Source organism: Talpa europaea (genome assembly GCF_964194135.1).
Source record: "Talpa europaea genome assembly, chromosome: 6".
Taxonomy (NCBI): Eukaryota; Metazoa; Chordata; class Mammalia; order Eulipotyphla; family Talpidae; genus Talpa; species Talpa europaea.
In genome coordinates this window covers 39,753,691-39,779,243 of record NC_140072.1, presented here as the reverse complement: position 1 = coordinate 39,779,243, position 25,553 = coordinate 39,753,691, and the positions used below count along the sequence as shown (strand labels likewise).

At 46.9% G+C, this 25,553-nt stretch overlaps 1 protein-coding gene across 1 annotated transcript; it reads left to right on the top strand.

Annotated features, from left to right (window-relative positions):
- Positions 1-2,715: 2,715 nt before the first annotated feature.
- On the top strand, positions 2,716-25,553 carry CNGA3 (cyclic nucleotide gated channel subunit alpha 3; the record flags this gene model as incomplete). The annotated part of the gene is made up of 9 exons (XM_084234798.1): positions 2,716-2,816; positions 8,146-8,259; positions 10,382-10,561; positions 14,555-14,605; positions 17,512-17,515; positions 18,308-18,411; positions 19,662-19,766; positions 23,031-23,137; positions 24,142-25,553. The coding sequence occupies 9 exons, from the start codon at positions 2,716-2,718 to the stop codon at positions 25,551-25,553; spliced, it is 2,178 nt and encodes a 725-aa protein (XP_084090924.1).

The following is a 25,553-nucleotide window of genomic DNA, read 5'->3' as shown; positions in this document are numbered from 1 at the left end:
TAACTGTCAGGCAATTTATCTGCAGTGATTCCAAGGAAGAGAAGTAGGGATCTTGGAAGAGAAATAAAAAGGGGGAAGAAGAGGAAATCACCCCAAGTGGACATTATCAAAAGGATTACCATTCTGGGTAATTCACTTGAAACTTCTTGGGCTTCTCAGAAGAGCCACACAGATTGTACTTTTGAGTTGTCTTCCTACGAAGTAGAAGAGGGGGATATTAACTTAGTTAAGGACTGTCCAAAGGGTGTAAATTCTCTAGTATTTTTGGGTTTGCATGAACTTCAGAATGGCCGATGTGGTCCCATGGGTGGTCCCCTGGAGAAGCAGGGAGGCCTCAGGGAAGAGGGTAGACAATCTACATTGTATCTGAGGCAAAGTTCTGCACAGTGATGCAAAAAGAGGCTGGGTGCATAGCCATAGATGCCCTGGAAGTTGGGCAGGCAGGATGGGAGGCAGAGGGCCAGAGATGCCCATTACAGACAGCAAGGTCGCACACTGCTAAATCAAACGTGCCCTATCCTAGTATGCGCCTATCCTGACAAATCACTTTCACAGTGACATGGAGGCCACACTCAGATTGAGAGGTCTTTGGTCCTTTTGAGTTCAGCCTGTAGGGGATCCAAAATCTGTCACCCCAAAATATGTTTTTTGGCAAAAGGTTTATTTCACTGAAGGGCCTCTGAAGGCTGGTGGATGTGGCTTTTGATATTTATATGTGAACTCTCTGTAAGGGCCTCTCCCAGGAAGACCTTATCTCCTTATCTCTTCAATGGAGACAGAATTGAAATCTGCATATCTTTCATCTGATGTACCTTTTCAGATACACTAGGTAACAGAACTTCCTCTTTCTTCCCCCCAACCTCCCTAGTTTTAGTTAAGCTATTTAAGATGGCTTCTAAAACCATCTGGTGAGTTACTCAGTGATGCTGGGTCTCTCTCGTGTATATAGGTGTATATAAGACATCATTAAACTTCTTTTTGTTTTTTCTTATCAATCTGTCTGATGCTTATTTGATCATTTGCCAGCCTAGAAAAATCTAGAGGGTTAAATGATAGTTTTCTTTGAGCCCTGCCTGAAAGGCCTCAGAACATGTTATAATGGGAGATATAATGGGAGATTTGATCTCTGTTCCTCCATCCACAGCATCTCATATACCTTCTCTGCCCAGCCCTGGGTCCACTCCACATTACAAGGGGCCCTCTTTTTCACCCCTTATACCTAATCAACTATAAAGCCCCAGATATTGTATCCATTTGGTTTTTTTTAAATTTATCTGATTCATTAACACAAACCTAATTTAGGCAACTATTCTCTCTCCCCTGAGACACTGTTGTAGGCTTTTAGCTGGTCATCTCTTACCCACTAGTTTTCCCTGAATATGTTCTCAATGCAGCCAGAATGGCCTTTACATATCTGATCACATCCCTGCTAAGCTCAGGTTAAAATGCAACATCTTTGGCATAACGTGGGAACCCCTGGTATCTATTGTGCTCCACTAGACTATTGAATCCTCGAGAACAGGCTTTTTTTTTAATATTTCTTTGTATTTCCTGTGATTAGGCAGAAACTCACTCATTGTGGCATAAGTGAATAAAGATTTTAAAAATTAAAAACTTTTAATCTATTGAGAAAATAATAAAACTCAAAATCACAAACTATCCAATAACAGAGATGATCCTGGACCAGCTGAGCCAACAGTTACCCCTGAGCACCCCTGGTGATCTGGCCTGGGTGAACAGGCACCACACTCCTGCTGGCTGCTTTAGTGCTGTGCACTGGACTCCTTGTATGGACTTTCCTTTGGATGTGGAATTAATTTAGGCCTGGAGTGAGTCACTGGCTATTTCTAGAAATCACTTTTCTCTGGAGTGGTCTGTACTGACACCTGACACACTTAAGCCATGTGGTTGCTCAAGGGAACCCATGCTCATCTGTTTCAGAGCATCCTTAGGAGTTCATCTTCCATATGGAAGGGTTTGATTAGACGTCATGGAAGTGGCCAATCTTTGTATCCATCACACCAGCCTTGGCTCACTTCAGCTTTCTTTTCTCATCCATCCAATTGTTGCTGAAGGGAAAGTAATTATGGTCTGATTTCTAGCACAAAGAATCATGCCACTGAGAGGGTTATTATTTTTTTTTCTTCATTGGATAAGGTGCTTAATGTCTCTGAGTCTCAATTTAGTCATTTTAATGGGGATAAAAATTGTAAATATCTCATGAGGTTATTATGAGGATTAAATGAAATGAAATGTTTATTGGGTTTAACACCACATTGTAAAGGTTTTATGAATGTCAAGTTTTGTTAGTTTTTATGCTTTGTTTTAAGTCAGGATTTGAGGAAGCTACTAAAACATGTGCAAAATTGTAATATAAAAAGAAATAAATGAGAAAACTAGAGTCAAGAGGGTTATCGATCATCCCAGAGAATCAAAAGGGTTTTAACTTTCTTACATCAGATGCCAACCCAACCATTCATTCATTCTTTTGCTGAATCTGCACTGTCTTTGAGCTATTCTTCAGCTAGCAGTATAGACAAAGGAGTAAAAGGTCTAGTTAGTGCTTAAGGGAAGGAGAGCTCAGAGATGCTTAACCCTCCATGTGGGAGGAAGAGAAAATGCAGGAAGGTGTGGGTACTAGTGCACATGCTAATATATCTGTTCATGTTCACATTTCAGTAATCACCCTGGAGCTGAATGGGACAAAACAGGAAGATGGCCAAGATTAGCACCCAGTACTCCCACTCCTGTATGAACCACCTCACAGTCAGGACGAAGGACAGAGATCTTGACCACCTTGAAAATGGCCTCAACAGGTGAGATGGACTTCTCACTTTGTGCTAAAAGAGGTTATTCCCGTAGCTGATCTAGCCTGTGGGGAAAGACTGCTTCGGGTGCTGCCAGCCACATGTGGGAGAGCAGGGGCCATTAACAGTGCTCCTTCTCACTTCTTTTCTCGCCGCACTCATGATCCACATGGAAGTGGTTATTATTCTCATTGTGGAGATGTGGGAAAATGAGGCTCAAAGAATCACATAACTTCTAGAAGGTAATCAAATGAAGATTCAAATGTGGAGATTAAATTCTACTATAAAGACTTCCTCACACTATCACACTGTCCCAAACATGTGCCCAACTCTGCCTGTGCCCCTGCTGTGTGCTGGGCACGAGGGATGTAGTGTAAATCACATGCCCTGTCCTCACTTCTAGGAAAAGGTCAGGGTTCATACTGTGCTTGTGGACCTGTGCAGAGTAGGCTGTGCCTGTGTCAGCAAAGCTATCAGCCCCACCAAAAACACCCCAACCCAGGCAGCTGTGTGGAAATCTGGAGCCTGGAGTCCTGCTCGTAGCCCCATTCCTAACTTACTAATAGACCTTGGAAAACTGACTTAGCTTCTCCATGCCTCATTTCTTTCAACCGAAAGGAAGCATTCTTTTCCAAGCTTTTGACATAACTGTGAGGAAATAGTACCTATTTGGTGCAAATGGAATCCTTTTTTTTAATGTTGCTTGAATTTTCAATGAGATGATTGAGATGAACCATGAGAAATTTTATTCCCAATACTAATGTTATTTTTTGTCTTACCACTATCCAATGGCCCCAAAATGTGACGAGTGTTTCCCAGTCTTCCCATCCCCATAACAGGTCCACCCCTACTCCCTGAATAGTTTCAGATTTTGTCAGGGTCAGACAGAGGACACTGGTTTATGTACAAGTAAGTCCTCATTTAACACCACTGATACGTTCTTGAGCTGCTCCATTAAGCCAGGACATACAATGAAAACAAGGCTACCACTGGTGACTTGATATACACAGAGTTAAGTTCCCTCACCATATTATGGATCTCAATAACATCACTAAACTTCTAAAGAAAGACCCAAAACACATCTCATAGTAAATGGCTTTTGTGTTCATTCATTTCAGGGTCTTGAGTGGCCAGAGCTTGTCCCAGTAGCTCAGGGTACAGGTGGGAACTAACCCTGGACAGGACGCCCTTCCATCACCAGGAGCATCACACCCACCCCCACACTCACTCAGACTGGGACAACTGAGTTACGCCAGTGACACTCATGGGCACATCTTTGGGATAGGAGGAAACCTCAGTTGCTCAGAGAAAAAACACAGACACGCAGGGAGAACTGCAAACTCCACACCGACAGTGGATTTCCACCTGGGAATCCTATTTTTTTTCTCATCAGTATTTTAACATAGCAACATTGAGGACCTGCTCTACATTAAATTTTTAAAGTTTCAGATCACTATTTTGGGGAAACAAATGAAATTGTATCTGAACAAACCATAGATCTTTGTCTTGAAATTCTAAATGTTTCAGAAAGCTCTTGGGAAAAATCATATGTGTGTCCTTAGATCATCATCTCTATTTATCTTCAATGATATCTAGAAAGTGCTTGAAATTAGAAACTGTTGGTGTGGTACTTTGCTGAATGCTCCCAATGGGAAGGAACTGCCCTGTCCTGTCCCCGGAGACATTCCTCCTCCAGGGTCTTTCACCAAACTGGAGACCCAGGTCTCTGTTTCTCCTCAAATTATTGGGCTAATTTTCCTAATGAAGAGTCATAAGGAAAGATGTTTCATTTGAACAAAAAATGAAATTTACAAGCTGGAATTACCAGAAATAAAAATGTCTTGAATTTTCCTTTTCTATTTAGATCCATTTAGTTGACTCCATTATGTAAGAGCTACCTGGCACTCTTTGGAAGATAAGGCAGTAGGAAATGACTTCAGATTCTGTTATAGAGAATTGCAGCTTGGACCAATTCACCCCAAATCCCAGACCATCTCCTGAGGTGTAGCTATTTTAGATGAGCTTTTGGGCATAGAAGTTTGTGTCCTAGAAAAGAGAAGCCTTCTTTGTGCTGCTCGCCAAGTAGAGCCCAAAGCAATTATCACAAAGGAAACCCTTCCAGCTGCTTCCCCAGGACCGAAGACAAAAAGCACTGACTTCAGTTCTTTGGTCACATGTGGCCAGTGGCAGTGGCTTTGCTCATTCAAGTTGTTCAAGGGCTTTTAGGAAGAAAAGTAAAGTTTAAGTTATCATATCCTCTACCATTGTTCTAAAGGGTCACTTCTGTTTACTGTCATGACGCCAAAATGAGCAGAGGAAAACACAGATGCTCCAGAGCACAAAGGTCGTTAGTTACCAGTTCCAGTTCTGATGAGAAACTCTGTCCCCTCCCAAAGTCAGAAAGAAACTTTACTTTCTAGACGTCAGTTTCTCTCAATAAATAAACCGACAAGTTGAGCATTACAAGTTGAAAATTACCTGGTTTTTCAAAACCTCATTGCACCTCATTGCATGGCACTAGCTGCTCTGATTCTTACTGACTTCCTGGAGCTCTGTCCTGCAAAGACATCATCACTACCTAGAATGGGAGCCGGGGGTGAGAGGGCAGCTTTGGGCTGTCCTGGCCCGATCTGCTCATTTTGTAGGGACCAAGATCCTAACAAGTCCTCACCCAAGACCCCTCAGCCAGCTGCAAACAGGACAGCTTCCAACCCCCAGTCTCTCCCACATCTGTATTTCCCTGGAAGGTTCTAGAGCTCATTCTTGCATTGGTTGCCCAAAGTTTTTCCCTTTTTTGAACTCCTGTCTCATCCCTGGGAACTTAAAATGACACCTCAGATATCTGCTTCTCCTCTTCCCATATCCCCTTCCATCTGCTTGGTAAAATCAGTTTCTCTGAGGAGGAACTAATTGCATTTGCTATTTAAATACTCCCAATCACTTAACAAGAGTGAAGACTCCACAGCTAGAAGAAAGACTCTGATTTGGCAGAATTTCAAGCATCAAGATATAAGCAGAGAGATGCATTGGGAAGAAAAATTCTCTTGGGTCCCGGGGCCTCCCCGGTGGCGCAGCGGTTGAGCGCTGGGTTGCGAAGCTGCCCGCAGCCTCTGCAGTGCCGGTTCGATCCCCAGCTGCTCCCCGGCCACCGGAGGAGGGTCCCACATGGCATGCAGACCTCTCCTGCCGCCCGCTGCTCCCCTCAGCAGTGTACTTCGGTCCTTCTGCCTGCTCTGCTTCCCGCTCTGGCTCTGGTGAATCCTCTCACCCTCCCGCACTTCTGACTGTACCCAGTGCTTGTATAAATAAATAAATCTTTAAAAAAAAAAATTCTCTTGGGTCCCTTGAATTTATACCATGCAAGTCTCTCTCATTCTTCTTGGCAAAATGTGCCTTTCAGGACTTGGATCTTTGCATAATTCTTAGATCAATATGAAATCACCAATTTTTCCTTTATTCCCTTTTTGAAAACCAGGAAATGTAGACTCAGGGAAGGTAGGTGACCAGCCCACGCAACACTAAACTGCCAGGTGCTGAGGTGGGGATTCAAACCCTGACTCTGGGTTCTCTACTCTGCCACCCTTCTTGAATGGGCTTCATAGGCCCAGTCCACACACAGTAGCTCTGTTGCCAGTAGCAAGCCTGCTTTGAAATCCAGCATGGATTTGCCCTCCTGGCCAGCCCCCAGCACTAATGTCACAGGCCTGGATTCCTTTGCTGCTAATGCAAATAAACCTGGTCCCAAGATGTTCCCACATGTAATTAACTGAAACCAGACTAGACAGAAATGCTGGACTGACTGGTCGGTGCCTAGTGTTCCCTGCAGTACTACTATGGTGGGGGTTGGGGTGCAGAACTCTGCCCTCCTTGGGATCACCTCTAGGTATTCTGGGCACACATCCTGACAGAGCTCCAACCCATCATTCACTTGCTGCCCTGTCCCCTGGGACTGGAGAGATGAATTCACCTGTCCCCCTGCCACATCCTCCTGCAACTGACCCAGGTACCAGGGAATGTGCATTCTACCTTTGTAGGACACAAAATAGTTCAAAAGAGTGGTAGCTTCCTAACTGCAGTTGTCTTTACATGCATTTATATGTTTAATTATGAGATGTGGGTGATATGGGTGGTCTTATGAATATAGAAGAAGAATCCAATTAGGTTATTTGAAAGTGGTCATGCCCACAGAGTGCAGTAGATCAGAGCCAGGACAGCCTTGGGACGGTAGCGAGCTCCCTGCTGCTGGGGGTGGCAGGGATGTTGTAGAAAGAAGGAGTCAGCAGCTCAGCGGCCAGGAATCAGGAGTCTGACTTCTAATCACTCACTAGGGAGACAGAGAACCTTTTTTCTAATGCTAATCCTTGCTTCCATCTTCTACCCATGTTACCACCTTGTTAAGAAGGCTGATTAGGTTGGAATAGGTCATGTGATGGAATTAATTTGTCTTGCCTGGGCTCTTCAAGACTCACAGAATGAAGTGTAAATCCCTGGAGGCTGATGCCTGGATGACTTTCAATCAGGCTGATCAAACATCAGCCCTAGTTCATTGTACAAAAAAAGGAAAATATGCCCAAACAACAGTGATCTTATTCCAGGCAATTCAGCAAACTACAGTCTCTGCTGATGTGCCAAGTGTTCACATAGAGTTGTCCTAAGTTTGCTCATGTTTTTCACCCTGAATTACACAGGTGAGGTCACCAACTCAGTGACCCCAAATTGCAGGGCACAGAGATTAGAGCCTGACCAAAGGGCACAGTGGAAATTGGTTCCCATTTGAAATCACTGTACAGAAGTACATAGAGGGCTAGGCCGAATCCATACAATATTCTGACCTTCCTGTTAACCAGTGGGTTCCCAGGTCATGTGACTACAGCACACACAGTGGGACAGGAGTTTAGGGAAGACTTGTGAAGGAGATGGCACTTGATCTGGCCTAGAAGAGAGGATTTCAAGGTGCAGAGAGGCATTTGAACCCAGATCCTCATTCTGGAATCTTTGTGTCAAAACAGCTGCTGTGGCTCATAATGGCAGGCATGAGTCTGGCGCTCCCACACCATACTCTGATGACAGTTTCTGCTGACTTGCTCCCTCTCACCTAGCCCATGGCAGTAGTTGGACATGAGCTACCTTCCTGGGTCATGCTTGCTACAAAGGAAAGGCCACATATATCTCAAAATCAGGATTTGCTGGAGTGTGGACTCAAGTGGGGAGCCCCTGGGTTAGGATCTGTGGCGGCAGCTCTCATTAAGCAGGACATCTGGCCATCTCATTCCTGAGTGTGTCCAGGAGGTGGATAAGCTTGAAATCAATTTAGCTTGCTGCATATTTGATTTCCTAGGACCCACCCGCCATGCAAAGAGACAGCGTCAGAACTGCAGCAAGGGATCGCCATGGAGACCAGAGGACTGGCTGAATCCAGGCAAAGCTCCTTCACCGGCCCAGGGCCTGCAAGGTAACTGACCAGTCTCAGTCCTCACCTGAGGAAGAGGGAGGCAGGGGCAGAAGGAAGGTAGCTCTGTCTCAGAAAGAAGTGGTGGGTGGGCGTTGGATTAAAGATTGGGAGGTGAAAGGGGCAGGAGAGGAGCAGTGAGGAATCTATCAGTGAGTAATTTCCTCTTGGGTTAGGTGTTGTGAGCTCTGAAATGTCTAAGAAAAACTGCCTTTCTCTGAATTTGCTTCAATAAAAAGTGATGTTGAAAGACTTGCTTCATTCTGGGAGAATTTGGAGTCGGGGGAGGGTTTAGACAACCAGGAAAGGTTCAGGAAATAATACAGAAAAAAAGACCAGCCAGCTGTGGGAGACCCCTCAGTGGACAGTGGCATAGAGGGGACAATAGTGGCGTGTCTGAAATAGCCCCTGCTTGTCCTCACAATACATGTCTAGACTTCATAGAGGGTCCTTACAAAATCATCTGAAAGATTAACTAGGCGCCGTGTCCCTTCTGATGACATCTGTGCTGTGGCTTCAAGAGCCGTGCCACCTTGAGGAAGTCATTTCATCTTTTCAAGTCTCATCTAGAAATGCTTCTCATAAACCTTCCCCCCTCCCCAGTTTGCTGTGAGGCTGTCAGGCATTTCAGAGATCTTGTCAAGGACACTTCTATGAAATCTAGACGTGTATCTGTGGAGGGACAAGCAGGGGCCTATTTCAGACACGCCACTATTGTACCTCATTATGCCACCCATTGTCAACTGAGGGGTCTCCCACAGTGGCTGGTCTTTTTCGATTATTTCCTGTGTTGTTTCTTACTACTAAAATGCTGTCCTAAGACTTTTGCAAAGAAGAGAGCACCTTTGAGCCAGCTCAAATGATTACAGCCAGTCCTGTGGTCAGGCTGGACCACTTCAACTCATATACACACTATGTCATGGAAATGGAGCCAGGGCGTTCTTGACAGGGGAGCAGGGAAAGCAGCTGCTGTCTCCTCATTTTCTCATGGAGGTTCATGGTCTTTGTGCTTTTGATTTTCTGCATGTCTCCTGGAAGCCTTTCTGGCTTCTTCTAGTCACACACCAGCAAGCACAGGCTGAAAACAGCCTTCACCATATGATCTCCAAACATCCAACTTCATCTTGGAGTGGCTCTTAATGGCCCTTGGACTTGTATGACTAGTTGTGGGACAGTTGTTCTTCTCTGGGCTTGTTGGCTAAGATAGGAGGTGGGGGGTATGACTTTACTTGCTCCTCCCTTCACAGCAAAGAGAAGGGGGTATCCAGGAAGAGATTGGACTGGCAGGCACCTCAATATAAGTCTACAGCAGCAATTGTAAGCATCTCTGTGCATGAGATGTTTTCTTCCTTCAATATATTCCGGCGGGCTAAGAGTCAGAAGAATATGATTGGAGTCAAAGTATGGGACAATTCCTGACTGCTCCAGGTTGCTCAGAATTGACTTTATTGGGAACAGTGGTACACCTTGATGCCAAGTCAGGGAATCCAGACACTGAGAAACTGTGAGTGTCTCTTCCTGTGCCCCTCTGGCAGAAACAGCAAAGGCAGGTGGCAGGGCTAAGGGATGAGCTTTCATGGAAAGCTCCAGCTAAGATGAGCTCTGGGGATTGAACTGTCTGGTCTCAGGGCAGGACCTGACTCAAGGAGAAAGGTCAGGGCAACTCTGCATGAACCTGGGGAGAAAACAAAAGTCTGTGTAAGAAACAGTAAGACAAGGGTTGGGGGAAAAGTCTGAGTTGTGTCTGGGTGCTTGCTTCCTTAAACCTTGCTCTGAATTGTGTCACCATTTGGAAACAGCATGGTCACAGCAAAGACTCTACATTGGGCAACAGGAATGATGAGTAGAAAAGTTTGCTGCCGCCCCGTTTGAAGACTCATGACTTGGGCAGAGTCTGGGTGTTGAGGACAAAGCCATAATGAAGGCAGTGTGCCTTACCAAGGAATCTCTCTCCCCGATGCAGCTGGTAGAGGGGAGAGGTATACAGAACCCCTGCAGAGTGGAGGTGCAAGCCTGGGCCCACAGTGCCCCAGGACCCATGTCCTGCCAGTCACCTCTGCTCTGACCCCACCCTCCAGAACAGGGCTCACCATCGCCTTCCTCACCGCCCATCTGGGCCTTCCAGGTTGTCACGCCTCATCATCTCACTGCGCTCCTGGGCTGCCAGGCATGTGCACCATGAGGACCAGAGACCTGACTCTTTTCTGGAGCGTTTCCGTGGAGCTGAGCTCAAGGAGGTGTCCAGCCAAGAAAACAATGCCAGGTCAAACATGGACAGCCTGGAGCCACCAGACAGGGAGAGAAGGTAAGGAGCCAAAGAGAAAGGAGAGCCACCTGCACCAGCCAGGGCAGAAGGGGAGCATTGGTTTGCTTAGTGTAGCTAAGAGCCACTGTATGGGTGATTCTGCAGCTCCAGCCTTCTGAGCTGTTCCTTGAATAAAGTGTCTCTTGGCTTCATGCTCAGTGAAATAAGCCAGAAAAAAAAAAAAAAAAGAAAAGAAAAATACCGGATGGTCTCACTCATAGCAGGAATTTAGAAAACCTAAATAAGGGACCAGGAAAAAGACTAATTATAATAAAGTAAAAATCAACAAGCACCAAGCAACAATAAACCAGAGACACACTGCAGGGTAGGGGGTGAGGAAGGGAGGAGGGGTTAGGGTCAAAATGAGGGGGTGGGAATTGTATGGGGACTATAACCAAGATGAAAATGCATACATTGTGCAAAAATGAAAAAGGATGTAAAAAATATATATAAAATTAAAAAAAAAGTATCTCTCGGGGGAAAGTTGCAGTCCCCTCATCTTAAGTGATCTGAAAGAGAAGAAACTCTTTGACCAGGGTCCTGCCCTATTCTGACACTGACCCTGTCCCGCTCAGAGCTCCTGCTAGCCCCTGCTAGAATCAGTGCTCTCAGAAATGCATTTGAGCCTGCTGGTCTCACCAGTCCCTCTTCATCAATTTAGACTGCATGCTACATAACTTGCTAAAAAACAGAGGCTTTTCTACCACCAGCCTGGGTGGATAAATGGTATGCATGAATTCTTCCAGAAAAGAAGTTCTGGAAAATGTGTTACGGAGCAATGGGGTTTGCTACCCAATGTTCACAGAAACTCATACCATGACATCAGCTTTTGAGAAGAAAATTCAGCTGTATAAAAATTGATTTGTTCAGAGATAGACTCAATTCTACCTCCCCAGGTAAGAAAGGGAATGAATAGGTTTAGGGAGAACTGAGTTGAGAACCAAGGAGTTAAATTTTATTGAGTGAAAATAGATTGAGGCAAAGAAATATGGACTTGTTTGCAGTTCTCTGGCTAGTTATAGGGCTTTTCATACATGAGCAAGTATGAAAAAATTTTTCTTCAGATAAGATAGCTTCAAAACACAAAAGGCCCCTCACTCTTGATTACCACCCCCCCACTCTGTGTTTGCCATCTCCTTGCTCAAGATGACCTTGAAGCTCAGGTCAACATGAGTCACGAAGCCTCCAGATGCTGCAGTGTCTTTAAAAACAAGAGTCAGAGAGAAGTTGAGACAAGGGATTTTTCCCCTCTTTAGTGCTTTTAGAGCCTGAGACCAGTTTCACCATTCAGCCTCAATTTCAGTTGGTCAAAATTTTCAAGGGGAACCATCCATGTTCCAGATCATGGTAAACACAATTGTGGGGGACAGCAATTGGGGGTAGAGGGAGATGGGAAGCAAGTTTGCACTTTGGTGGGAAAGATGTCTGCAGACAGAGCCCTGAAGATCCTTCCGCGGGGCCCACTGCCTGACTGCGGCCTTGTGGCTGGTGCTGTCTGGGCTGCACATGCAGGAAAATCTGCAGGTGGTGGACAGACATGACCCCCCACACATATCCTACATGGAGCTGCTGCCTCCTCCCTCTCTTCTTTGAGGCATCTCCCCAATTGGTGGTCAGCAGGGAGGCCACTGAGCCACCACAGGTTGATTCACTTGTGCCTGATTAGGAGGAGTCTCTCAGGGCAATGGGGTAGTTGGAGGGAAGGAGAGGCCAGATGTGGAGGGAAACTGACCTCCCCTCAGCATCACAGACAGGAACCTATTGCTCGGAACCTACTTTCTGAAAAAGCATGTGAAAATTTCTTTTGACTGAATTCTGTAGGAAAACCAAGATTTATAAGAGAAGGTAAGCATGGCTGCTGCAGAATAGACAGTCCCTTTGTAATTACTAGAGAAAATGTCATCTGGTTTTGCATCAACTATGCAGAAAGTCTCAGGTATGGGTGTTTCAAATGGACAAGTGAGGGCCATATGGAGTTTTGATTTATTGCTGCATTTTTGCAGGGTTAGGGCTATTTTTATTGTATATAATGCTGTAGATTGCAAAATGTGCAAGCATATTTAAGATAAAATATGAGTCCAAGGAAATGCCTTGCTAGTGGCCTCTTTAGGAGACCCATGTTTAGCCGTCTCCTCTGGGAAGAGGGGAGGGCATTGCTGGCTGAGATGCAAAGCTTTGCTGGAGCAGTATTCGCTGGCATGCATTTCACATGAGCTTGGGCTACAGGTACTCCAGCTCCCTGAGTTTGGCAAAGGGACCATGAGGGCCTGCGTGCTGGCCAGGACATGTGGAGGGGTCCTGGTTTCCCAGGCAGACATCCCAAGTGAGGGAGTTCCTGGATTGCAAAGCTCCATGCTGTTCACTGCTGGGCCAGAAAGACAGAAATCAGCTAAGAAAGAAGAGAAGATGGAGGGGGAAAAAAGGAGGAGGAGAAGGAGAGAGAAGAGAGAGAGAGAGAGAGAGAGAGAGAGAGAGAGAGAGAGAGAGAGAGAGAGAGAGAGAGAGAGAGAGAGAGAGAGAAGTTTTGCTAACAAGCCAGTGAGAACGTTCATTTCCTTTGAGGCAAGCAAAGGCTTCCTTGGCTTAATTTATCAAATTAGCTTCTCCAACACCTTGAACTAAAGATGAGTGGTAGACTGATCAATTCCCAGCATGAACAGATGTAGAAAGTTGAGTAGAATCATAATAGGGGCAGGTCTGGTCACTCACTCGCCAGAAGGCTCAGAGTGGGTAGATAAATACAAAGGTGTAGGATGGTAATTGATCAAGCAAGGAGGCTTCCTGGAGGAGGAAAACTTTGAATTTTCAAGACCAAATTCCCCCAGCAAAGTGTATGGAGAAACAGGTCTTAGTTCTGTGGGGTTGGCCTTGTGATATCATGGGCACAGAAGTGTGGTAACATGGGTCACTGCACCCCCAGGGGGCTAATGTTTCTGTCACAATCTCAAGGGGGTTTTTATTCCTCTAGGAATTTTCAGATGATCAGAATGAATCCTGAAATAAGCAAATAGAGCCTTATCCTCAGTGGAGAGAGGGAGATTTGGGCAGGGAGAGAAGTACCAAAATGGCACTCAGGGCTCTGAAGTCAGGCAAGAGTGTCACCCATTGGTGGCTTCGGTCCCCAGGGCCTCTTAAGCCCTGGGTCCTTAGTGACTGCAGACGGGCAAGCTGCCCTTCAGCTCTGTGAGGTCAAGTTGAATGTCTTAAGCCAATGTTTTAAGTTTTCGAATGTCGAAAACTTGCACTGACATTCAAACAGCTGGAGATGGTACCCTTTCCTGTGGAGCTCCACAGAGAACTATGCAATTCAGCTTTAAATCGGCAAAACCCGCCCCTCCTCCTATCAGAATCTCACAAAGATCAGGGATGGCAGACCCAGAAGTTTTAAGATGAACATGGGGTGAGCAGTGGGGGAGGATAGATTGAAAGCTGGGATAATTCTGCCCATGGTCTATTTTCACCCTGAAGCAGATAGTGTGATTGGAGTTTGTAGAGAAGTCGCACCTTGAGAGCCAGACTCTGTGGGTGTTTAACAAACTGCCCCTTCAGCTGGTGTGTCCACTCTGGTGTTGGAGGCGCTTGAGGACCTCACCCGAGAGCACCCAGAGGCCAGGCGCCCCAGGCCAGGCGTCACATGCAAGCATTTCTGTGCCCCTCCTAGCTCCTGGCACGCTGCCTGGCACATGGTTAACTAAATGAAACTCAGTGAAACTTGGGGCCTGGGTGCTGAATGGGATTCACAGGGTTAATCCCTGGTTATTCAGAAGTCTTAGCATAGCTAAGTGTTCACCCTCGCTTCCCCCAAGGCTTTACCAGCACTAACTAGTCAACAAAAAAATTTGTTCATGACAGTAACAATGCCCTCTGTTCTTCAAATGGTGTGGAGAGGCCCTGGAGATGGGATGGGGGCTGAGGGCTAACCTGGGGTGGATGGTCCCCAGCAATGGAACTGAGTTGAGATTCCCACACTGTGCTCTCTCTGCCTCCCTGCAGTGACTGGCCGCTGGCCAGAAACAATACCAATGCCTGCAACAACTCAGAGGAGTGAGTATTCTGCCCCACCAACACCCTCCTCCCTGTAGAAGGCCCAGCCGCTCCCTCCTTAAGTACTCCTGCTCCCCATCCTCCCAAAACACCACGAGACCATTCTAGTTCCTTTCACTGGAACTCCATCTCCCTGAACAAACAGGGAGAAGAGACCCAGTGTGTATGACTTCTTTGGACAAGTCCTTTTTTTTTCTTTCTCACATTATTCTTACGTTTAAAGCAGAGGGAATGGATGGGATAAACATGTTAAGCTTTAATATCTCATGTTGCTAAATACATGAGAGTACAAACGTTGAATTCCTGGAACAATGGGTATTCTTCAGGATGAGAATGCACTTTCCATTCGACAGCCTCAAGCTCCTGTGTGCCAGTGAAACGCCCTTGTCTTAAGGTCAATTTGAACCAATTTGGAGGGTGTAATCAGGGCAGTGGAAAGAGATTTAAATATTTCCAGAGAATTGCCTCTTGAAAGGATGACCTCCTGTAATTACTTTCTAGCACTACATGGTGAGCTGGCAGATCAGTTTGATGTGTGATTCTGGCAAGCACCACCCAAATGCCCAGGGTGGGAAGCATGTGTGCATGTGTGATCACACACGTGTTAGCACAGGCCTGTGTGCGCACCGTTCTCCAGCTTCGTTATGAAACACCAAGGGGCACACAGGGGAGGGAGGCCTCATTCGGAGCTTAGGGGAAAACCACGATGCCATTAAGAAATGCCAATTTCTTGACTTCTACTTAGAAATGTGCCAAAGCTTTTCGTGTTATTTTCCTTTGTTCCCCTGATAGAACTTCTATTTCCCTCTGTAAATTGTAGTTGCATTTGTTTACATACATTTGGACATCAAATCCAGAGACTTGATGCCAGCAATCAAAGAAAATGAAATTATTTGATCTGCAAAAACAAAAGCTATTGCAAAATGTGCTTGATTTAAAGCCAAACCTGATATTAAACACCCTTGAAATCCTGGTATTGAGTCCCACAGTCAGAGTAAGGCTCAGGATCCTGGAAGCCATGGAGGTCCTTTGTGTCTCTAGCTTCTTTGTCCTGGGACTGGGATGTGGGAATGGGGTGGCTGGCATTGCCTACCTTGGGCCACCTTTTCCAATGGGTTCACATCATGCATCTACACTGCAGCCAACAACTGAGACACAAAATTGCGGGGGGGCCCAAAATGGGGTTTCCTGGGCAAGAAAACATGGAAGAAGTTTTATGGACTCCCTCTATCATTTTCCCACTACATTTCTGGCATTTTCACCTAGTCCCATGAATCCTAAATAATTCCTCCCTGATCAAACTATTCCCCCCCCCTCCTGTGTGCCCTTTGGTGTTTCATAACGAAGCTGGAGAACTGTGCACACACAGGCGTGTGCTAGTGCATGTGTGATCATACATGCACACATGCTTCCCACCCTGGGCATTTGGGTGGTGCTTGCCTTAGTCACACATCGATCACACCCAGCCAAAATCAGCATCATTTCAGTTCTCTGAAGGTCTTTTGGGGCAATGCTGAGTGGGCCTGAGGATGTAGTTGGATAGCGCTGGGTCTTTCCTAGGCCCTCAACAGGTTGGTAACCAGAAGAAAGGCCAAAGCCTCTAGCTAGCGGCCACAAATCAGAACTCTGAGAGCGAAGCCTGCTGCAATTTAACTCCCAGCAGGATATGTGTGCCAGATAACCTTGTGGGCAGCGCCCTCTGTTGGTATCTTGGTGCTAAAACTCAAGGCAGAAAGATTTTTGGAAACATACATGACATAGTAGATGGACCAGGACAGAGCACGGTAGAGCATGGTGACTCTCCTGCTTGTCTCATTGAGCAAGTTTAATAACTTTTTATTCTTATTCAGTTTATTCCTACATTCATTTCAAAAACTTAGAAAACAGAAAAATATCCTCAAGAGTACACACAAACTCAGTACACTTCACATTAACAGTAAAATCCCATTATCAAAGATAACTTTTTTTAACATGTTGGCAAATATCTTTCCAAGGTTTCTATATGTATATGAATTGAACTTATAATCAGATAGATGATAGATAGATAGATAGATAGATAGATAATAGTGCATCAGTTTTCTGACTGTTGTAAAACAGGGATTGAATGGTATCTTACAGTGTTATGTGAAAACTAAATGTGTTACTATGTGTAAAGTGCTTGGAACATTATTTGGTATTTAATAAAGTCTCCATAAAGATTGATTAGTGTGATAGGCAGAATATTTTCATCCCCTTCCCCCAAAATTTCTATCAATATATCTAATCCCTGGAACTAGTGACTAGGTCACTGCAGGGTAAGTGAAATGATCAGGCTTTTATGCCACTAGCCTCTGTGGCTATCACCTGTGGCCTGAAAGCAAAAGGCACTTGGGAGCATGGACATGGGGCACGCATGCCTGAGTGTGGACACCTGGAGTACGTTGTGGGCGTGCATTAGTGTGCACACCTGACCCTGGGGGCTGAGGCTGTAAGGGCAGTGTCACACAGGGACGGCGAAGATGGACTAGCTACAGAATGGCTACTGCAGAGAAAGGCTATGAGAGGATGAGCAACAGCTGCTAGAAGAAGAGGCCATTAGAGAAGGCCAGAGACAGCCAAGAGGAAAGAGTGAAGGGGCCCAAGTCGCTGTCCCCCTGCTGCCTTGCTTCCCCTGCGTACTATTAAAAAACCTGTGAGGATGATGTCAAGGGCACCAAGGTTCTCTTTTGAGCTGCCTGAACTGACTATCGTGATTATGTTTCCATGTGCGCGTTTGCACGCATCTTTGATTATTTCCCGAGAAAGTGCATTGGTCTTTTTCAGTGGGTGTTTAATCAGCAGACACATTTCTCAGAGTGTGCCTTCCTCCAGCATGAGGAATGGGCACTCAGAGGAACCTGATAATGATCCTGGTGGGTGCCCCTCAGGCAGGTGAGGTCTTTGACCTTTCCTCTGGGTTTCTTCAACTGTTTAGTGGGCACCAATGCCTGCCCGCAGAGCTCTTATAACTGAGTAGAGAAGTTCTGCAGTAGTGTCTTGCCCATATTAGACAAGTGTAAAGAAACAGAAGCAGAGGGGACACCTGCATTCATAGAGTTTTCCTGCAGATGAAGGAGAAAGAGGTTTTCCTACCCACAACCTCACAGCCCAACAAAGCGTGGACATGTGTCTCAACGCGGCTGCACTTGCTTCAGACTTCTCCAGGAGGTGTCACTCCACAGCACATCTAGTCCTGCCCTGCCAGCTTTGCTTCCCTTCTGCTCCCTGGCTTTTCCATAAAGGCCCGAGTTTGTGTTTGACGCAGTTTTGAGAATAATTGAGAGGCCACACTTTATTTAGAACAAAGAACTTTACATGACCTTTTTACCCTAAATGTGAATTTGGCTTCATTTCCCATTACCTCAAAATATCTCCAGCCTCAGGCAGTTTGTGACTTCCTAGGGGATCATGACAATTGTAGAAAATTAGATGGAAGTACTGTGTATTCTCCAGGGTATAAAATCTGTACTTCAGTAGTGTGGTTTCCCTCACACCTCAGGGAATTATAATTAATTCCTCATAATTATGATTACAATTATAATTAATTATGAAATCAACAAACTCATTTCATCCCAGGGTGCTGGAAGGACCCATTTCCAACACCACACCCTCTCCTCCCTGTAGTCTCCTCCCTATGGTCACTGTAGTCTATCCTGTCCACTGCAGTAGTGTCCTTGGTTGAAGCAAATTGCTAAATGTCACCCTGTGTCATCCAGTGACGAGGCGAGAAAGGAAGAGAAACAGAGAAAGGAAGACGAGAAAAAGAAAAGCTGTGAAAAACAAGAGGAGTAAGTACTGAGAGAAGCTGCCTCCAAAGCGGGGGTTCAATGGTCACAGTAGGCCTATTGCTCCCCAGAGGCACAGGACCTCGGAGCCTTAGAGCAACACTGTCAGTCCTAGAGAGAGGAAAGGGAATGGCTCATGGCAGGATCAAGCTTCTTGAGATCTTGGCAGGCTCCCTTTGTGTCCCAACTTTGGGTTTCCAAAGGGAGTTGTCTGCAGCTTCGGGTAAGCTGTGTAGGGGGCTGTCCTGCTTTCTGTACCACACTCCCTGCATTGTTTTTGCCCACACAAGTGGCTACCCACGCAATTGGAATAAACTGAGGGCTTCTCCAGGACACTAGAAGGTACCACATTCACAAACTCATCCAAACCCCGTGGAGCACAATATTACGACTATTCCAAAGTCCTGGCAGTGAACTGTTGATCTTGTACTTACTGAGTCCCAGCAAAGGCAAGATGGTACCTGGGCTCCCCTCCAGGACCTAGGAGGCGCTCAGCAGGCCTAGACCAGAGTGTGGAGCAAGGGACTAGGGGAGGAGACATGGACCCCAAGATAAAGAAGAATCTGCCATACTGCCTGTAAACTCAAATCCTCAGAAAATCCAGAAAATGAAATCAGAAAGCACCCTAAACTATTTCTTCCACTCAGGGTTGACCATACCACAGAGATGATTCCCAGGTTGGTGGCTTTTGATGGAGAGGCAGGATCCAAGTGCTTGGAACTGCACCTTTGGGGCATCTGCACAAATGCAGTGAGTGTTCCACAGGGAATGCTCTGGGGTGTCCCAAATTCAGTCCAACAAGGAGCAGTCCAGCTGGGCAATGTTTAAGCGAACACTTCCAGGCCCATCCCTCGAAGGGATCTGAGTGGCTCCAGGGAATCAGCATACTCACAAAGCTGTCCCTGATGCTTTTGATGTTCTCTCTGCCACTCCCAGTGACATTTCCATGCTGCATTTTCATCCCCAGCATCCTACAGGGCCTGGTGAACACCACAGGTCATCACCATGATTTTATAATTAACCCTGAATTCCAGGAGACCCTCGGGAGTCTGCCTTGTCCTCCAGCCCATCTCCCCATCAGGGATATCCCATGACATTCCCTGAATGTGATAGGATCCTGTCTTAGCCAGCCCTACCTTGAGCTTCAGTCTGCAATTTCTCCAGGGTCTCTATGCTAATCCATGTCTCTAAGACACTCCAAGGCTATGGTCTTAGCCCACTGCCCTGATTGTGTATGTCTGTCATGTTTCCAGAAAGAAGGACTCCATGGTGGTGGACCCCTCCAGCAACGTGTACTACCGCTGGCTGACCATCATTGCCATGCCTGTCTTCTACAATTGGTGTCTGCTCGTGTGCAGGTAGGAGAGGCTGAGGCCCCAGCTGAACCAGGGGTGGGAAGAGAGTGGAGACAGGCCACCAGACAGAACACTGAGTCCCATGCAGGAGCCCGGACTTATGCACCCCTCGAAGTTACCATTCAGGGATGTGTGCCTCAGTTTCTCCATTCCCAAGGGAATTCTAACAGAGGAACTTCAGGATGCTACAAAGCACTGGTGGGGACCTGGTCTTGAGATCTACAGAGAGATTTCTGGGACTTTGGAGTTTTCTTAAGTGAGTTGTAGGAGGAAGATGCAGGGCTAGTTGCTACTCTACTGAGAGGAAGTGGTTAGTGCAGTGGGGTTTCCTGAGCAGGCCTGCAGGAGAGGGATGCAGGGTAGGCTGCTGCTTCATGAGGGCAGATGTGGGACTCAGGAAGTTCCTTAACAAGCATGTACTTTGGCATGCAGGAACAAGCCATTGATCTTCCAGGGAGAAGCAGATGCCCTGGAACTTTCCTAAACAAGCTGCGGGAGGGGGATGCAGGGATGAGTTACTGTTCCTCTAATAAGAAGAGAGGGTAGGGCCTCCCCGGTGGCGCAGTGGTTGAGCGCTGGGTTGCGAAGCTGCCCGCAGCCTCTGCAGCGCAGGTTCGATCCCCGGCTGCTCCCCGGCCACTGGGTGAGGGTCCCACATGGCGCGCAGACTTCTCCTGCCACCTGCTCCCCTCAGCAGTGTGCTTTGGTCCTTCTGCCTGCTCTGCTCCCCGCTCTGGCTCTGGTGAATTCTCTCACCCTCCCTCGCTTCTGACTGTACCCAGCGCTTGTATAAATAAATAAATAAATCTTTAAAATAAAATAAATTAAAAAAAAAAAAAAGAAGAGAGGGTAGTGGGGCTTGGGTCTCTTCTAGGAAGCCTGCTTTTGGGGATTCTGGGGAAAGATGCTTCTCCTCTAGGGCAAGTGGGGGCTAGGCTTGGGCTTTCCTGAGCAAACCTCCAGGAGGAGGTACCTGGGCCTACGTTCTTCTGAGGGCAGAAGAAGGCCTCATTTCTGAGCAAGCTGCAGGACATTGACACAGGTGATCGGCTGCCCTCTGAGGGCAAGAGGGGTTAGCTGGCATTTCTGAGAGTCGGCAGGGAAGGGGATAGGAATGTGTGGTTTCTGTGTTACCAAATTTGGGCCTCAGTTTCCCTCAGCCAATAAAAGGAAACCGAGTTTGAGGGAAAGGAAAGCGGTTTTATTTGTCAACAAATGAGGAGGGCAGCAGACTCATGTCCGAAAGACCACCACCCTGCTCTTTGGCAGTGGGCAGGGGTATTTATACTAGGGGGAGATGGGTAGGGGTTCGCGAAGGGGAGGGGAAAGGGGTCCGCACGCACAGAGACAAGTGGGCGCCAGCTCAACACGGAGATGATGGGTACCAGCTGATTTTCATTAAAGGGAGGGGGAAAGTGTCAGCAAAGAGACAGGGAAGGGGAAGGGGTCTTCACAGAGGCTGATGGGTGTCAATTCATTCATCTTAAGGGAAGGGGAAGGTGTCAGCACAGGATGATCCCCAGCTTGTTTTTCTTCTCAAGGGGAGGGGGAAGCTGCAACAAATGGGAAAGACAACCTATTAATCCTGTTAATGCTAGATAAGGGGGAATTGCAAGAAATGGGGAAAAGACAAACTTGTTAATTGTATCATCTCTAATGGGGCTTGTGGGGGTTCATGTGGCATTTCTGAGCAAGATGCAGGACAGGAAGCAGGAAAAGAGACCTCATTTTGAGGGTAGGCCTGGGGCATTCCCGTGCAAGTTGGAGAGTCACGTGGGGCGAGCTGCTGTTCTTCCCGGGTGGGAACCTGAGGGTAAATGGGAGCAGCTGCACTTCCAAGGGAGGTGTGGGCCTGGTGGAGTTCCTGGGCTGATGGTTGGAGGACGGGGTAAGCCTTTGCCAATATGGAGGTACACAGGAGGCTTTGGGGCTTTTCTAAGCAAGTTTCAGGGCAGGATAAGGAGTGAGTGCAAGAGTCAGATAAAGACAAGCTTAAAAAACTAATCTGTGAAAACCAGCTGTAGCACTGAAGCATCCAGAGAGGGAGAGGAGGGGTGGAAAAGGAGTCAGGGCAAAGAAGGAAGGAGGCACAGTGCGCTATGGTGGAGGAAAATGGACTGTTGCTGACGTGGTAGTGGGTTCACTATTGTAGTGACGCCTGATGGGGGTATCCTAATATTTCTGCAAGTAAAAATTAATGTTTTGAAAGGGGGTGAGTTCCTCCTCCTTGAGAGCCAGCAAGGGGTCCAGGACCCTTCTTAGCAGGCCTGCTGGACAAGGATACAGGGTGAGCTGCTGCTCTTGTGAGCATAGAGGGGAGAGGTGGGAGGAGAGGCGGGATACTTAGTGCCATTCCTAAGCAAGTCCCCAGAACTGTGCAACTGGAGGTAAGCAGGGGGTTCCTGGAGCTTTCGGCAGCCAGCCTGTGAGAGGAGCATATGGGTAGTCCTGAGAGTAGGCTTTGGGGCATTCCTGAGCCACCATGGGGTAAAGAGCAACTGTTCCTCGAGCTAAGCAATGCTTTTGAGACCTTCATAATCAGAGGACAGCTGCGTCACCTGCATGTAAGCAGGGCTTTCCAAATTTGTCTGAGCAAGGGGTGATGGTAAGGGTGGGGAGAACTTGGGGCCCTTTCTAGTATGCCTGCAGGATGGGGACAGGTAGGCAAGCTATTATTCTGAGTGTAACTCAGGGCTCCGAGGCCCCCAGGAATCAGCTGCTATTCCGAGGAGGGCGAGGGGACAGGGGATTTGGGAGTGCTAAGCAAGTTGCCAGGTGGGACACAAGAACAAGCTGCTACCCTTCTGAGGTTAAGAGAGTATTTGGAGGGGGGTGTTTTAGAAGTATTTTCTATGTAGGAAAGAGTAAGCATAAAGATTTAGAAAGGAGAAAATATTTGCTGGCTTGTTCAATTTTAATCTCTCAGAAATTCTTCTATTTTTTGTTAGTATTTGACCCTGGTAAAGGCAAGAGCTCCTTCACCAGTGAGGCCCAGAAAAACTGGCCCTCCTGGGGTCTCCTACTTTCCATATGAAAGGCAACATTAGAGCCACTCTTTGGAGTCAATCCCAGCTCTTTGTGGACCTCTGTGACCTTGGCACAGAAAAGCCTCTCAGAACTTACATCTCCTCATTAGAGCCTGGAGGGATGATGCTCTGGTACAAGCCCTGTAGGCAGAGCTATTTGGGGGATGAAATGACCCAGTGTTTGCAGCATAGAGCTGGTGCCCCCATTGTCCCTGCTCTGATTCTTCTCGCACTGGTTTAGGGCCTGTTTTGATGAGCTGCAGTCTGAGCACCTGGTGCTGTGGCTGGTCCTGGACTACTCTGCAGATGTCCTCTATGGCCTGGATATGCTGGTGCGAGCCCGGACAGGTGAGTGTGCTGGGGCCAGGAACTTCTTGGACAGACCACTGACCCCACAGCATGCATCAGGAGGGAGATCTGAGGAACAGGCATGTTCAGAGAACATAGGGTGGCATTACCTACCTCTGACCAAGCAAGCCTGGCAGCTCTGGGAACCCTCCAGTGGTGAAATCAATTTGATAGGTCATAACCTGAACTTTAAAAATATTTTACTATTAATAATTTTAAATATATACCAAATGAGAGAGAGTAATCCTATGTATCCCCATGTATCCTTACCTCAAGCTTCAATAGTTATATCAAATTTTGCTAATCTTGATTCATCTATCTTCCCATCCCTTGTTCCTGGCTGCAGTATTTTAAAGCAAATTCCAGACAGTAAACACTTTAGCATCTATCTCTAATTTTAGAAGGCCCGTTTCCTTTTTTTAAAATATAGCTTCCATTTCTCTTTTAAAATTTAACAATCATTCCTTGCCTTCATATAATGCCAACTTCACATTGAAATTTACCCACTTGATCTATATTTTAATTGAATAAAATAGAATATCATTGCATAGAAAATATCAGAGTGTGGGCCTCCCTGGTGGTACAGCGGTTGAGTGCTGGGTTGCGAAGCTGCCCGCAGCCTCTGCAGTGCCGGTTTGCTCCCCGGCCTGCCAGCGAGGGTTCCACATGGCACACAGACCTCTCCTGTGGTGCCCGCTGCTCCCCTCAGCAGTGTATTTCATCAGTCTGCCTGTTCTGCTCCCCGCTCTGACTCGGGTGAATTCTCTCACCCTCCCGCGCTTCTGACTGTACCCAGTGCTTGTATAAATAAATAAATCTTAAAAAAAGAAAGAAAATATCAGAGTGCATCTCCTGTGGTAAAGGTAGACATGCGTTTTGAATTTGTTTCTATTGTATACATATAAATATATCTTGTGTAGTCCCAAGATAAAATTATCTTCCTGTGGGCCTTGGTCGAAAAATAACAACCTCATTTTTGATGTCCAAATTGATGGTTTCTTTAGGCTTCCTCGAGCAAGGCTTGATGGTCAAGGATGCTGACAGGCTGTGGAAGCATTACACAAAAAGCTTGCAGTTCAAGCTGGATGCACTGTCCCTGGCACCCACTGACCTGGCTTATTTAAAACTGGGCATGAACTATCCAGAACTGAGGTTCAACCGCCTGCTGAAGTTTGCCCGACTCTTTGAATTCTTTGATCGTACAGAGACGAGGACCAACTACCCAAATGTGTTTAGGATTGGGAACCTGGTCTTGTACATCCTCATCATTATCCACTGGAATGCTTGCATCTACTTTGCCATTTCCAAGTTCATTGGTTTTGGGACAGATTCCTGGGTTTACCCAAACATCTCAAACCCAGAATATGGGCGCCTCTCCAGGAAATACATTTATAGTCTCTATTGGTCCACCCTGACCCTTACCACTATTGGGGAAACCCCACCCCCTGTGAAAGATGAGGAGTATCTCTTTGTTGTCATAGACTTCCTGGTGGGCGTCCTAATTTTTGCCACCATTGTGGGCAATGTGGGCTCCATGATCTCAAACATGAATGCCTCTCGGGCAGAGTTCCAGGCCAAGATTGATTCCATCAAGCAGTACATGCAGTTCCGCAAGGTGACCAAGGACTTGGAGACACGGGTTATTCGGTGGTTTGACTACCTGTGGGCCAACAGGAAGACAGTAGATGAGAAGGAGGTGCTCAAGAACCTTCCAGATAAGTTGAAAGCTGAAATCGCCATCAACGTGCACCTGGATACACTGAAGAAGGTCCGAATCTTCCAGGACTGTGAGGCAGGGCTGCTGGTGGAGCTGGTACTGAAGCTGCGGCCCGCAGTGTTCAGCCCGGGGGATTATATCTGCAAGAAGGGGGACATCGGAAGGGAGATGTACATCATCAAGGAGGGCAAGCTGGCTGTGGTGGCTGACGATGGGATCACCCAATTTGTGGTCCTCAGTGATGGGAGTTACTTTGGGGAGATCAGCATTTTAAACATCAAGGGGAGCAAGTCGGGGAACCGCAGGACAGCCAACATCAGGAGCATTGGATACTCGGACTTGTTCTGCCTTTCCAAAGATGATCTGATGGAGGCGCTCACCGAATACCCTGAAGCCAAGAAGGCCCTGGAGGAGAAGGGACGGCAGATCCTACTGAAGGACAACCTGATTGATGAGGACCTGGTGAAGGCTGGGCCAGACCCTAAGGACATCGAGGAGAAGGTAGAGCACCTGGAGTCCTCCCTGGACACCCTGCAGACCAGGTTTGCACGGCTTCTGGCTGAGTACAATGCCACCCAGATGAAAGTGAAGCAGCGTCTCAGCCAACTGGAAAGTCAGGTGAAGATCTGTGGGAGCGGCCTCCAGTCTGATGGAGATTCCCCTGGGGATGCCTCAAAAACAGAGGCCAAAGAACAGTGA